We start from the raw sequence: 14,938 nt of genomic DNA, 5'->3' as shown, positions 1-14,938 counted from the left end.
AGGTGTTTTCATGTTCGGCTGGTTTGCCATTCTTTTTTACCCAACTCTAAGTACCTCCTCCAGTACCGCCAAGACAAACCACAGCAATTCTGCATCCCGGGAGTAGGCACATCCATGCTTCTTTCAACACTGATGTCGCTTGTGGGTGTAGTGGTTTGGAGACCCAGGACTTGGCAGCAAATACCAACCTCCACCCTAGACTTCCTAACTCCAGGTCACTCAAGTCCAGTCCAATTCTCCTCCCAATGGGAAAAGGAGTCTGGCAATGGTGGATTGGCCAACTCCCAAAATTGCGAAGGTGATGAGGTTGATCTTTGGGGTTCTTTTAACCTCTCCTTTTGATTCTGTACTTGGTGTTCTCATCCTATCTCCTCATTATTTTCCCCCACCAAAATCCACCGACCTCAACCAGATATCCCCCTCAAAGAATTTTAAATCTTAGAGGAACTTTAATAGTCAAGTATAGTTTAAAGGTTCTCAGCCTTTGCGTGTCATGGACCTCTTTGGTAGCCTGGTGGAACTCTTTCTCAGAGTAATGTTATTAAATGCATAAATAAAATACATCACAAAGGAAACCAATTATTCTGAAATATAGGCATCAATTTTTTTGAAGTTCATAGACACCAAAGAATTCCTAATTTAGCCCAACAGTCTCACCCCTACTCTGCTATTTTACCAGTGAGAAAATGGAGGCTCCCAGGTCACATAGCTGGTCATGGGCACAACCAGGATAGCAATGAGGTATCCTGAGCCTCACTCCAGTGTTCTTTCTATCACTACTTGCTAAGGCACAAGCTCAGTTTTCAAGAGAACGGTCCCAGGTCAGGTAAAGGTGAGGGCTTCTTGAAACTGCCAAGCTCTCACGAGGCTCCCCAGAACACAGCTGGGAATTGAGGGAGTGAGACACGAGTTATCTTGTTTTCCGCCTTCTCAGTGGGAACTTGCTGGGGAGGGCATCCCACCCTTGAGATTGGTCCGTGGTCTGAGCACACCTTTTGTTAATTAGCTAAGGGGCTAAGAGCATGCATGGTCCACGAGCGAACTATGCAGCTGGGAGAGCTTAAATGGGAATAGGAAAGCTTGCTCCAGCCTCTTCTTCGGAGGCCTGGGAGGAGAAGGGGGCTCCCGCAGGGAGAACTCGCCCTGCATGCTGACATGTAGCTTGTATCCGGAATAAAGCCTACACCTCTGCTTCACTCTGGCGGTTTCTTTTCTCATATGTTTATCCAGCTGATCACCAAAGACCTGAGATAGGTAAGAGGACCCAGCAGCCCACGGCATTAGGCTGGACAACTACTTGGGACTATCCTGGATCTTCAGAATTTACCTGGCCTTTTCTCATTCATAGAGCCCTGAATTGATAAAATGAAAAGCCATCTCAACTAACAATATGATCTTTCTTTCTCTAGGGGGCACTTGTCTTTTAAGAGGAGGCTCTGGAAGACCAGAAAGTCTTGACACAAAGGAATTTAATGTCCAAACTATAATCAGTGGGGCTAATAAATGGGGGAGAATGGGGTGCAATACTCTTCAGATCACACCTCCTAATCAGCCTGCTATTCTATCAACTTCTAAGGCCCACTTGAGGACCAGCCCCACCTGGACTAAGGATTTCCAGCTTCCTTCTCTTCCATTTTTCTCATGTTGAATTCATCATGACTTTGTGGAGTTTACACTGATTTGTAGTGGGGAGAAAGGGTTAGGTGTGAGGGCCAGATTGAAGTCCCTGAACAGACGTGGCAAGTCATGGAGCCTGAAGGGAGTGAATCTTGGCTAAGTCACTTTCACAGGGTGAGTCTCTGCCTTACCATCCAAAGCCCCAGGGAGGACTTCAGAACTTGACTGCCTTTCCTGTAGAGGCTGAACTTAGCAGACCTTTTCCCAGTCCCAGAGATGCTCAAGGGAAGAGAGGGGACTGTTATTATGCCCAATAAAGTAGGGTCAATACAATACAACACAAAAAACATAGCACAAGACAATACAATACAAAAAAATTAAGTATCTCCTGTGTGTAGAGCCATGATCTGGGCACTGGGGGTGATGTCAAACTTAGATAAGACAAATCTCTGCCTCAGAAGGCTTACTTAATACACAGTTTGAGCTCAGCAAAATAGCTGTGTACAAATCAAATCCTACTTTCTATTTATCTGAGATTAATCTCCAACTAGCTCGTAACTCAATTCCCTCCTTGGTCAAATAGTTAATAATCTTCAAGTATAACTATAGTTAACATTTAGATGGCACTTTAAGGTTTGCAAAGCACTTTATGCATTATCTCATTCGAACCCTGCAAAGTAGGTATAATCTTCTTAAAGCAAGGATCTGGCCATGTTACTCCCTTGTTCAAGAATATTTGATGGCTCCCTATTGCCATTAGAATAAAATAACTTCTTGGTTTGACATTTAAAACCCTTCATATTCTGTCTTTGGCCTGTTTTTCCAGACTTAATTCATATTATTCCTTTCATATATACTATATTCCAGACAAATGCAGTTCCCTGAACTTGGCCCTGTATCTCATGGCCTCAATGCCTTAGTCTGTCTCCCATCCCTAGAATGTACTCCTAACTCCCTTCAACTCTGTGTTTCAGATCTCATAGCTCTCTTCAAGATCCAAATAAGATATCTCTTCTCCAGGAAGCCTTTTCTAATCCCTGATTTCTGATCGGTTGCTATTCTCTAACACTTCAACTAATGTTGTTTTTATGTCTTACTTTAAATTTCATGTCTACATCTGCACCAATAAATATAAACTTTTTGAGGGTATAGACTTGGGTTTTTTGGGGGGAGCAGGGTTAGCTCAAAATAATTCCTGGCACATAGTGGACACTTAATAAAGGTTTGGATTGAACTGAGATTTCTTGAGAATAAAATGCTGGGTTAAATAATTTCTAATGGTAGACAGTGGATGCTGGGGAGTACCATAGTGCATGCAGCACTGGGTCTGGAGTCAAAAAGACTTCTCTTACTGAGTCAAATCCAGCCTCAAGCATGCATTAGCTGTTTGACCCTGGGCAAGTCACTTTACCCTATTGGCCTCAGTTTTCCCATCTGTAAAATGAGCTGGGGAAGGAAATAGCAAACTACTCCAGTGTCTTTGCCAAGAAAACCCCAAGTTGGGTCATGGAGAGTCAGAAATGGCTAAAAGATTCAACAATGATAAAATGGCAAATAATATTAATAATGGCAGAATACTCTAGATTTGCCAAATTATCTCCTCTGATTGTCACCACAGCTCAAGGAGGTGGCATGGATCACGCATATAATTTGCTTGTGATCACAGAACTTGTTGGCAACAGTGCCAAATCTAGAACCCAGGCCTCCATGTTCCTAATACACTGTTTTCTCCATCAGCTTAATTAGTTGAGAATTCTCATCCCGTAGGATGATAAGATATAGAGTTGGAAGGAAACTGGGAAGTCATCTAGGCAAGGGTTCTTAAACATGTTAGTCTCATGATCCCTTTATATTTCTAAAAATGGTTCTGGGGACCCCAAAGTACTTTTGTTTATATGAGTCATTGCAATCTATATCTGTCGTTGTTAGGCCATTTCAGCCAAGTTCCACTCTTCATGACCCCATTTGGGGTTTTCATGGCAAAGATACTGAGTGGTTTGCCATTCCTTCCCCAGCTCATTTTACAGATGAGGAAACTGAGGCAAATAGGGTTAAGTGACTTGCCCAGGGTCACACAGCTAATAAGGGTCTAAAGTCAGATTTGATTTCATGAAGATGGGTCTTCCTGATTCCAAGTGCAATGCTCTATCCATTACACTACCCGTATTTACTGCACTAAAAATTAAAATCAATAAATTATGAGATATATTAATTCACTAAAAAACTTATCACTTGTTAATAAATAACTCATTTCTATGAAAGCTAACTATATTTTAAAAAACAAAGAAAATTTAGTGAGAAGATTGGCATCATTTTACATTTTTTTGCAAATCTCTTTAAGTTTGGCTTAAGAGGAAACAGCTAGATTCTCACATTTGCTTCAATCTATTGTGATAGGTTGATTTGGTTGAAGAAGATGAAGAAAATGTGGCCTTAGACTGGTATGTGTTTGGAAAAAAGAAGAGTATTTCGAAGGCAAATGATGCCTTAATTTTATAATGAAAACAATTTTGACCTTGAGGAACCTGTGAAATGATCTCCCAATGCCTGTAGACCATCTTTGAGAACCCCAGATCTTATCAAACTCCTTCATTTTATATATAAAGAAACTGAGTCCCAGAGAAGTGACGTAACTTGCCTGTGGTTAGGCAGCTAGTTAGAGGCAGAGCTGGTATGCGCTAAATCTAGGACTCTTTCCAACAAATCTCATTGCCTTCCAACTGGTCTGTTTGGCCTCTGCAGATATGAGAAGCTACCATTTACCATAGAAGCTTTACACCTCTTCATTTCATCTACCCTCCGAAAAACTCTGGGAAGTAGAGGCTATTATTATCTCGGTTCTACAGAAGACGAAATGGAGGCTAAGAGGCTCAGTAAGATTTTGCTTCCTTAGAGCAAGGCACACTTTACTCTGATGAGGAGTTGGAAATGAAATGAATGCCTTGGAAGAGTTTTGCATCTCTGTTTTATCCCTTTCTTCTTCCCTACCTCCCCAGAATGCTTGTTCACACCTGCCCCTCCCAAGGCTTTTGCTCACACCTCAGGGACTGACTGTGAAAACCACTTGAAAACCATGTGAAGAAATATCTCCTCTTAAATCTAGAGTTAACTCCTGCGGGGTTTTGAGGCAAATGCCTTAGAGAGAGAAAAGGAGTGCAACCCAAGATCCCCTCCTTTTCTGAGTTCCTCTATGTAATATAGAGGCTGGAGAGGCAGAGTGGGTGTTATTAGCCAGCATGCTGGCTAAGGACACTAAGGTTAGCAGCTGCTCTCTCTCTGGGAGCTTGTGACACTCTTCTACACACATCACACTCCATTTCCCATCTCCACCCCTTGCCATTTTCTGTCCCCATGCCTGGATTGCACTCCCTCCTTCACCTTTGCCTCTTGGAATCCTTGTTTGCCTTCAAGATTTAGTTCAAGTACCACCTTCTACATGAAGTCTTTCCTGATCCCCTTCCCCACTCCTCCAACTACCTCATATTCATTTTGTAGACATTATTTATGTATTTTTAAGCTTGGTGAGATCTTCATATCCCCAGCCGAAATATTAAACACTTAATAAATGCATGTTGATTGATTGAGGAAAAGACAGGCATAAAAATACCCTGTTGGGATTGTGAAGTAGTCCAACCAATCTGGAAAGCATTTTGGAACCGGCCTAAGAAAGTGACTAAGATATTCATATCCCATGACCCAGAGATCCCACTGCTAGGCATATACTCTGAGGAAGGCACTCACACAGTTAGTTTCCAAATACACCAAAATATTGAGAGCAATACTTCTTGTTTGGGGTTTGAATTGATTTGAGGTTTAGAGAATGGTCACTGAAAAACACTTGAAATGGAGGTGGGTGGGTTTCAGAGGCAAACCTGGCTCCTCTGCATGGGGTGGAAAGAAGCAACTTGCACTTATAAAAGAGGTAGTGGCCACTCTGATAACTATTGGTATCATGAATGTTGACCTCAGATGATCATTCCCCCCTATGACCTGAAAGGACTGTTAGGAAATAGTGAGGAGAGGGTCATTGGTGTGGAAGTTCACTAACACACGCAATGTTTCTAGGCATTTGGACTCATCATCCGATAAAGCATAGAGGGGTTGAGGCATAGGTGGAGAAGATACCTTAATACCTAAAATATTGAAGCAAGGAACAGAAAGGGAGAAAGACTGGACTAGGCAAACCAAGCCTACAATCCATCTGCATGGCAGCTTTCCTTCACTTATTTCAATATTCCATGGAAATCAGCACAGCACTTGGATGTGCCCAACTAGTGTGGCAATGCTGAATTGTAGCTTTCTATCTAGATTCCCCCAACGACTGAGTCCCATACCTAGAGGCATCAGTCCTTGAGAACAGTGTTCTTTACCCTGAAGCTAAGGTAAAGACAGCACAATGTTCAATTTCAATGCCATGCTTTAAAACTGCCTGCACATTTTCTTCTACTGTGTGGAAACTTGAAGGGGAGACAGAGGAGGAAGGACTGGAAATTTCATTGACTCCCTTCACGGAATGAGAGGTAGTCACTCAAGTATGGGTGCCAAGTATACGTGCTGCTCAGTTTAGTTCCTTGATAATATCTTATAATTCTTTTCATTAAAATGCTTTCGAACTCATGCCATCTCTCTTGGTCTAGCAAAGGGAATTATTATCTAGGGGTTCACAAGCTATAGGTTGGGATAAATGGTGTACCTCTGAAGGAGTACCTTGAACCTTATATATCTATAAGGGGACTATGTAGATCCCCTCCTCTGCACCTTATTAGGGAAACAAGTACATCGCAGGACAAGCAAGCCTGGGGCTGGCAAATACTCACTGCCCCCCAGAAACAAAGTGTAAGAAATATGAAGGTGTCTCAAGCTTCTCCCCACTCATATCCATAAAATGTGAAGGTTCCTGATGACTTCTTCAAAAAAATCTTTAAATTATAAACCTGACATCTGTCAACAAAAACCCAATTAAAGGTACCAATAAATGGGGTAAAAACAGTAAACAAGCAGAGGAAATGCTTTTGTTCTGTGCTCCCTTCCAGGTCTGCCCCCCAGATCTAGTACTGTTGGCCCCATTTATTTTTTATTTTTATTTTCTATGCAGTAGTGTTCAGAACACAGGAAATCCTTATCCTGTAAAGAAACAGCTCTCTGCATCACCTCGTATAGGTCTTTCCTATACTTGTTATAAATTTTATAGTCTCCATTCTTGTGAAACTTTTAATATTTAAAATATTAATATTTTAATAAACTCAATAAGATATATTTAATTGTGTTCAGCTGTCCCCCAGATGGTGTACTTTGAAGGTGTTTCTAATTTGAGGTTGTTATACATAGAGTTGCTAAAAAGACTGGTTCTGTAACTACAGAAGTCTTCCTCAGTCAATACTGATAGAAGCTCTAGGCATGATGATTCCTCCCTCCAAGGGATGGGAGAGAGGGAGGCAGGGTTTCAGAAGATGCTACTTGGCAAGTATAGAGTCCAGAGGCTAGGGACTAGCTATGGGATTGCCTGGGAAGTTAGACACTACAACTCCCAGAAGCCTTCTCTCCTCAGCTTCCGGAAGCTGGTTCCTATGGAGACGGGACTAACAAACTAGAGCAGCTGTTGGTGGAGGAGGACGCTGCTGCTGTTCTCAGGAGTGAGGAAGGTGTGGGGGGCAGTGAGGAGGGTCACAGCTCAACCCTCCCTAGGGTGGGGAGAGGGCATATCAGCAACCCAGTGATCTCCAGCCTGTGTCTCCCTGTAAGCTGATGTGGATTGGGGAATGGAGGGGAGCTGGGGTGGAGTGGGGGATAAGGGGCAATAGCTGAAGGGGAGGACTGGTAGTGTGGACAAGTAGAATTGGTGAGGCTGGGGATGGGAGGAAAGAGCTGAGCCCAGTTCTCTGTAGCTCCAGTGGTTCAGGTTGGAAGGGAAGGTGGAGGGAATTGGGGAAACAGAGAAAAATCAACTCAGAAAAACTAAAAAGAAAAGTCTGTCTTTGTAGTCACCCTGGGGGGACCATTCCAGCCCACTGAGGCTAACTATCTCCTGATAGCCCTGCCATGTCACCCTTGTTCTGGAATGTTTTTGCCTGTCTCTTAGCCTTATTAATCTTCCTGCCTCAAGCCTCTGGAGTCAGCTTTCTCTCTCTCTCTCTCTCTCTCTCTCTCTCTCTCTCTCTCTCTCTCTCTCTCTCTCTCTCTCTCTCTCTCTCTCTCTCTCACACACACACACACACACACACACACACACACACACACACACATCCCTATGTAATAAACTCCAGAGGCTCTCTATTATCTCTATAGGATCGAACATAAACTCATCTGTTTGGCTTTTAAAGTTCATCATAGCCTGGTCTCTTTCTACGTTTCCAGAGTTCTTCCATGTGACTCTCGTCCACACTCTACATTCTCTCCCCACATCCATCATCATCCTCATCTTCCTCACACACACACATTCCATTTAATGCCTCCGTTTTTTCTCCCTGATGTGCCCCATGCCTGGAACCCTCCCCTTTCTCACCTCTGCCTTCCAGCTTTCTTCAAGACTCAGCTCAAATCCACTTTCTTCGGACAGTTTAAATCATCTCCTCCCACAAGTGCTGATCCCATTTACACTGTATAATTTATATCTTGCACATTGTCTTATTGAAGACTGGGACAGTATTTTTGCCTTTCTTTGTATTCTCAGCCCCACACATAGTATGTACTTATGAATGCTTGTTGGCTGACTGAGTGGGGCAGAGAGTAGAGCCGTAAGAGATCTTAGAGATCACTTAGTTCAGTGCTCTCATTTTTACTGATGAAAGGAGCAAGAGTGGTAACTTGAACCCAGGAATTACAACTTCAAATCCTGGGGTCTTTCCATTCAGCAATATTATTATCATCACTGTTATCATTATTATAACAAGGATAGGGGATTCACTAATACATGGAATTTAAAGATGAAGAACTCCCTTCTATAAATGGAATTGTTGACATCTACCTCCGTAACTTAAAGTCTTAGAGAATTGCACAGACCACTGAAAGGTTTCTGCTTAGAATTAGTGGTTTACTCCAGGTTACACAGTTAGGATATATCAGACCTGAATCTTGGTGATCTTGACTTTCTATCCTATAGGCAATGATGATGATGATTGATGATAACTCTTTTATATGGAACTTTAAGGTTTGTAAAGCATTCTTATATGCTTTAGTTGTTTCCAGAGAACTTGTGCATTTTAATTGGGTCTTTCTAGGGAGATCACTGGCTTTAGAATCAGAAACCTAGGTTCAAATCCCACTTCTGAAACTTAACAGCTAGGGGACCATGGACAAGTTACTTAACTTCCCTGGGTCTCAGTTTCCTCATCTGTAAAATGAGTTGATCCAGATGGCCTCTGTTGTCCCTTCCAGCTCTAAGCCAATGATCTTCTGATGTAAAGATGGCATCCCTGGTTCTCTTATCTAGCTGATCAATACATCCCAATCAGAATCAGAGATTGTTCAGTCTATGAAGGACCATTCAGTTGATCTAGTCCAACTCCCTGGCACTGGGTTTTAAAGATAATGAAACAGAGAAAGATTCAGAGATCAGTGACTTCCTCAGATCTCCAGAAAATTAATGGTAGTAATTTCCAGCACTCCAAGCAATGTTTAGGTCCACTATCAAGAATGGAGAATTCCATCAACAGGTGGGGGAACAAAGCATAGATTAGAGGCTAATTTGTCTCTCCCAACTTGCTCAGACACTAGTAAATGCTTCAGAGATTCCTATTCAAGGATGGGTTGAACTAAGCGACCCCAAGACCCCTTCCAATTCTGAGAACCTGTGATTTTATAATTGCTAATAGGAATCTGTAATATAAAATGTGCTATGCTTTGCTGTATCATATGACATGTACGATGTATGTGATGTGTAACATATGATATGATAATGTAGTATGATCTATTGTATTGTGTGACTGTGACACATAACATGATATGTCATATATTATATAAGGTTGTATGTGATATATGGCAAGGTATGTGTTATATATGACATACAACCTAGTGTGCATTTTATAATGTGATATGTGGCATGCTGTGTGATGTTATATAAGATCATATGTGGTATATCATGTGTTATGTGATATATCACATGTTCTGATGTACTGTGTGATATGTTCTGTTATATTGCCATGTGACATGTTTGATATGATGATGTACCATCTGATATATAGCATGTTATACTATAAGTTATATGATATTATATGTGGCACATTTGTGATATTCTATGTGCTGTGTTTTATATCTAGCACATCACATGCATTTTGTATGTGGCATGTGGATACGTGTGATGTGTGACATATATTATGTAATGTGATGATGATATGTGATGTCACACAATGTGATATGGTATATCACATGTGTTGTTATGTGGGATTATATTTGATATATGATGTGTTATGTCATATACAGTATGTGACATGATGTGGATATTGTATATAATGTGTCACATGATGCATGGTATGTTATACAATGGGATGTAGGACACGTGATGATACATGATATGGTACATGATCAAACAGTTCAGTGTTTCTTCTGTGCTAGGCTCTATTCTGGAGATAAGACAATTCCTGCCCTCTGGGAGCTTGGGCTCCAAGGGGAAAGAGAAGATAAAGAAAAGGGAGCTAGAAAGGGGGAGAGGGGGTCATCCCAAGGCTGCATGGCTGGGAATGGCCAGGCAAGAGAAGGAAGAGCTCATCCGTCAGGGCCCAGGATCAAAGGTTCTCTGCGTGTACCCAACTCTTTCTTTTTCATGTGGAGATTCTCTGCCTTTTTCTGCCTTCTAAGCTCTGCCCTTTTCAGAATAGGAAATAAAGGGAAGGAAACTTTGGGTGTCCGAAGCTTTCCTTGGAGTGGGTGCTTTGAAGAGAAATGCCTTAGTGATTAGCTCAGAGCTTGGTGCACAGTAGGTGTTGAGTAAACACTGTTGGCTGACTCACCTATCCAATCCAATCCAACAAGCATTAATTAAGTCCTGACTGTGTGCAATGCACTGTGCTAGGGACACAGAGACCAAATAAAGCAATGCCTGCCTTCAAGGAGATTACATTTAACTGGCTGAATACAATATATAAATATCTATATACAAAATAATTCGAGGAATATGGAAAGAAAGCTAAGGGGTTCCAGAAAGTCTTTTCAGGAAGGAATGGAACATGAACAGAGCTTTTAAGGGGGCTCTAAGAGGCAGATTGAGGAGGAGTGCTCCAAGGCTGAGGGACAGCTTGCTTAAAGGCACAGAGGGAGAGGAAGGACTTGTTCCAAGTTGATGATTGCTGTCCAGCCAGTCCTTACCATTAGGAACTTCAGATTAGAAGGGAACTCAAAGATCCCTACCAGAGGAATTCTTTGGGAGAAAGTCCCATGAGGTGGCTAATGTCTAATTAGACCAGAAGAATCTGGGTGAAGTGACATCCAGTCAGTCAATAAACATTTATTAAGCACCTACTATATGCCAGGTAGGGGCAGGACAGGTGGTGCAATGGAAAGATCACCCAACCTGGAGTCAGGAAGACCTGAGTTCAAACTGGACCTCAGACATTTACTGGCTTAACCCTATTTGCCTCAGTTTCCTCATCTGTAAAATGAGCTAGAGAAGGAAATGACAACACCACTCTATTGTCTTTGGCAAGAAACCCTCAAATGGGGTCATAAAAAGTAGGATATGACTAAAATGAGTAACAACAAAATGTGCCAGGCATTGTCCTAAATGTTGGAGATATAAAGAAAGGCTTTTACAAGATAGCCCCTGCCTTAAGGAACTTCCAAGCTAATGGATACCCAAGAGAATGATAGAGTGAATGTTGTTGGCCAACTAACCTATCCAATCCAATCCAGTGCACAGTACTTCTGCTGGGTGCCAGTGGGTAAAGAGAGCCCATTCTAAGATTACCCAACATTGCCAAGGTTGGGCTGCCATGTGTCTGAATAGAGAAAACACAAAACCATAGAGTGCTCCAATTGGAAACCACTTTAGAGTCTGACACCCTCATTTTTCAAAAAAGGAGATGGAGACCCAGAGGCAGAAGGGGCTTGTCCAAAGTCAGAAAGTGAGATACCAAGAGCACAGACCAGAAACTGAGACTCCCGTCTTCTGATCCAGGGCCCTTGACTCACCTTGCTTACCTTTCTTGTTTTCAGCAACTAGATAGAAGTTAACATGGAAGTTCTGAAAGAGAAAGTAGAAGAGGAGGAGGCAGCAGAAAGAGAAGCAGAGGCTGAGCAAGCAGCAAGGAGAGCGGCAGAGAAAGAAAGAGAAGATGTCATCCTCACCCGAGAAGACCTCATAGATCTGGAGCAGAAACTGAGTGAAATTGAAGTCCACATCCCCGAAGTTCCTGCGTTAGTAGTGGGGGAGACAGGGAGGCTAGACCAGAAGGAGGAGAAGCTGGGAAGAAAACAAGTGTCCTCTCCACTGGGTAGATGGGGAAATAGACAAACAAAATGGGGAGAATTGATCCACATTGTCATAGAGTAAATCAGTGGCTGAAGGGGTTTAGGACTTCAGAGACTCCAATACCTCAAATGACTTTCTGTAGTACTTCCTGCTGTTCTTTCCTTCCCATCCTCCTCCCACCCACTGCTGATGTCTCTTGGACCTAGGTGCAGAGAGAGTTCCCTGACCGCCTACATGCCCCCACCCACAAGTCCTGCCTTCTGCAGACATCTCTCCAAGCACCCTTAATCCTGGCATAAAACTTCCATTTCCTCATGGTCCTGATCTCAGCTAGATGAGAGGAATTATCTAACAAAGAATTCATGCCAAGGTCTTAATGATTTTTTGACTGAACCTATGATTCCCATTGAGGAACCTTAGACACTCCTCTGGGCACACAGAATTTTGGACTTGCTTGAGGTCAGCAGCCAGTACGTAGTGGGACCAGGATGTCACCAAGTCTTTTGACTCCAAATTCCAATGAACAATTGATAGTTTAATGAGTCCTCTCTGCTCAGGCATATTTTTGTGAAGATAGTCAAAAGAAAGCCTTGTTCATCCAAAGGAAGGACTCTTTCATGGTGGAATTTTAGACTGTCAGGCTAGTGGAGCATAGGGCACTTCTTGGGGACCCTCAGATCAAACTACAGAGGTATGATCTTACAGGTCCCCACCTAGAAGACAGGGAGGAAGATCTAGGTAATGCTTCAGAATTTGTCTCCATTCCTTCACTCCTTAGTCCATCTTTTTTCATCCCTGGGCTACAGGAGCTTCACAAAGAGTGTTATAGACACATCCACACTGCCAGCAAGCTACAGAACCAACACTGCCAAGGAGCAACTGCTTCTACAGGTGGCAGATAATTTCGCCCGTCAGTATGCTCACTTGTGCCCAGATCGAGAGCCGCTCTTTCTCCATCCACTCAATGAGTGTGATGTGCCGGTAAGGACAAAGGAAGGGAAAGGGCCACAGGGTTAGAGGAGAATAGACTTAGAACTGGCCTTTGAGGTTTTCTTCCCATAAGCAAACAGATCATAAGATCACAGGATTTCAAGTTGGAATGAACCTTCAAAATCATCTATTCCAGCACCTCTCCCTTGTTTTACAACTAAGGAGGTTGAGGTTCAACGTCAATCAGTTCATCAATAATCATTGTTTTAAGCATTTACTATGTGCCAGGAACCATATTCAGTACTAATGATACAAAAAAACCCAAAAACATCGGTGCTTCTACTCTTGTGGGAGAAACAACACACAAAACTATGTATGTACCAAGTAGAATCAGTGTTGAAGGAAGGCAGTTTCTGAGGGAAGGCACTAGCTGCTGGAGAGGCTGATCGAGTCCTCCTGCAGAAGGTGGGACTTCAGCTGAGTCTTGAAGGAGTCACAACTGAGAGTATATATCTGACTCCAATCAAGTTAAAGCATCATTTTTGTACCCAAAAGTCAGCTCCAAGGAGAATGGGAAGGGCATAAATAAGAAGAGGGGAAGAGAAGTTTCCAGGAAAAACAGTAATTGCAGGGAGTAGTGCTGCTATTGGGAGAAGAAACGATCTCTCCTGCTTCTCCTGTGTAATTGTCCCCTGGGGGTAGAGGAAATGCAACCAATTGTTCTAAGGAATTTTATAGTTTTTTTTCTTATGACAGTAGGATAATCCATTCCGTTCAGTTCAGCAGACATTCTCTAAGTGCCATAACCTATATTGGGGGCTGGGCTTACAAAGATGAAAAGAAATATATACTCCCTGGCCTCAGGGAACTTACAATCTGAAAAATGAACTGGCTCTTCTAGTAGCTAGAGCCTAGTTCAATGCCTCACCTGTACGGTCTGTAGTGGCCACGCTGGACAGAACTTGTTCCCTCACTCTCAAGGGACTTAAGGTAATTTGAGGAGGATTGCCTCCAAACCCCAGCTCAAGCCTGACCTCTCCTTGCAGAAGTTTGTGAGCACCACAATCCGTCCAACACTGATGCCCTACCCAGAACTCTACAACTGGGATACCTGTGCTGAATTTGTCTCTGATTTCCTCACCATGGTGCCCCTGCTATCCCCCATCAGTCTGGTAAGAGCAGCACACCTCAGTGCTCCATGTAGCAACATGGCCAAGATATTTAACAGATGAATAGATCTGAAGGCTTCTACTGTGTTGGGGATGAGGTAGGGAGGGAAGACCTGACTAGAGGTCACTCAGTGAATCTGGGGCAGAATTGAGTGGAAGACACCGGGGCTGACTAAGCAAGCATGTTTATAAACATCAAGTAGACTGATTGATGCCAGTATCTGCCTACCATCAAGGAAGAGAAAGACAGGTACTCCTAATTGCCTTCACCCGTTAAACTCTTCTCTCTCCCATCTATCTGTGACTTCAGGAAAGGCTTTGGGTGGAAAATACACAGAATAGTTCCTCCTTCAAGGTCCTCTGACCATACCCCATGCCAGCGATGACTGGGCTTTGATCATCAAGCAAGAAATGCTTGTTGATTGATTGATTGATTGATTGAAGGGTGGGAGTGAGAAATATAAGTTACCCTAGGAGAGTCAAATTAGTTACAGAAAGGTTACAGGGACATCATTTCCCTCCAAAAGGTGAACTAACTAGGGTTAGGAGTGAAAGGAGGTGAATAGGGGTACAATATACAGAAATTCCTGGCAATTAGATGGAATTGGCTGCCTTAGGAGGTAATGAGCTCCCTATGCTTGGATCTTCATGGAGATGTTGTAGAGGGAATTCCTCAGATCAGATGACTCCAAACCTATGACTTTTCTAGGATTATAGGATTTGGGGCTGGAAAGGTCCTTAGCAATCACCTGGTCCAACTCACTAGCCAGGTGGTGAAGTGTAGAATGCTAGACTTGGAGTTAGGAAGACCTAGATTCAG

General features: G+C 42.8%; 2 protein-coding genes across 7 annotated transcripts in view; both read left to right on the top strand.

The window, feature by feature from the left end:
- The window catches only part of ADGRG3 (adhesion G protein-coupled receptor G3), a 29,597-nt gene extending 26,831 nt beyond the window's left edge, over nucleotides 1-2,766 (top strand). For 2 of the 3 annotated variants that reach the window (XM_072636715.1, XM_072636714.1), the window contains exon 12: nucleotides 3-1,196. In XM_072636715.1, coding sequence (XP_072492816.1) covers nucleotides 3-106 — 104 coding nt within the window. In that variant the 3' untranslated portion in view covers nucleotides 107-1,196. Of the gene's footprint in view, nucleotides 1-2; nucleotides 1,197-1,409 lie in introns of those variants that run through there. The other variant, XM_072636713.1, reaches the window with a different exon arrangement.
- Nucleotides 2,767-7,192: 4,426 nt separating this feature from the next.
- Nucleotides 7,193-14,938, top strand: part of DRC7 (dynein regulatory complex subunit 7) — a 40,100-nt gene continuing 32,354 nt past the window's right edge. For 3 of the 4 annotated variants that reach the window (XM_072636708.1, XM_072636706.1, XM_072636709.1), the window contains exons 1-4: nucleotides 7,193-7,354; nucleotides 11,764-11,964; nucleotides 12,826-13,000; nucleotides 13,996-14,121. In XM_072636708.1, coding sequence (XP_072492809.1) covers nucleotides 11,783-11,964; nucleotides 12,826-13,000; nucleotides 13,996-14,121 — 483 coding nt within the window. In that variant the 5' untranslated portion in view covers nucleotides 7,193-7,354; nucleotides 11,764-11,782. The remainder of the gene's footprint in view (nucleotides 7,355-11,763; nucleotides 11,965-12,825; nucleotides 13,001-13,995; nucleotides 14,122-14,938) is intronic. The other variant, XM_072636707.1, reaches the window with a different exon arrangement.

This window comes from Notamacropus eugenii, chromosome 1, assembly GCF_028372415.1.
Source record: "Notamacropus eugenii isolate mMacEug1 chromosome 1, mMacEug1.pri_v2, whole genome shotgun sequence".
NCBI lineage: Eukaryota > Metazoa > Chordata > Mammalia > Diprotodontia > Macropodidae > Notamacropus > Notamacropus eugenii.
Note: the sequence above shows the minus strand (reverse complement) of the source record. Positions and strands in the feature narration are given on the sequence as shown.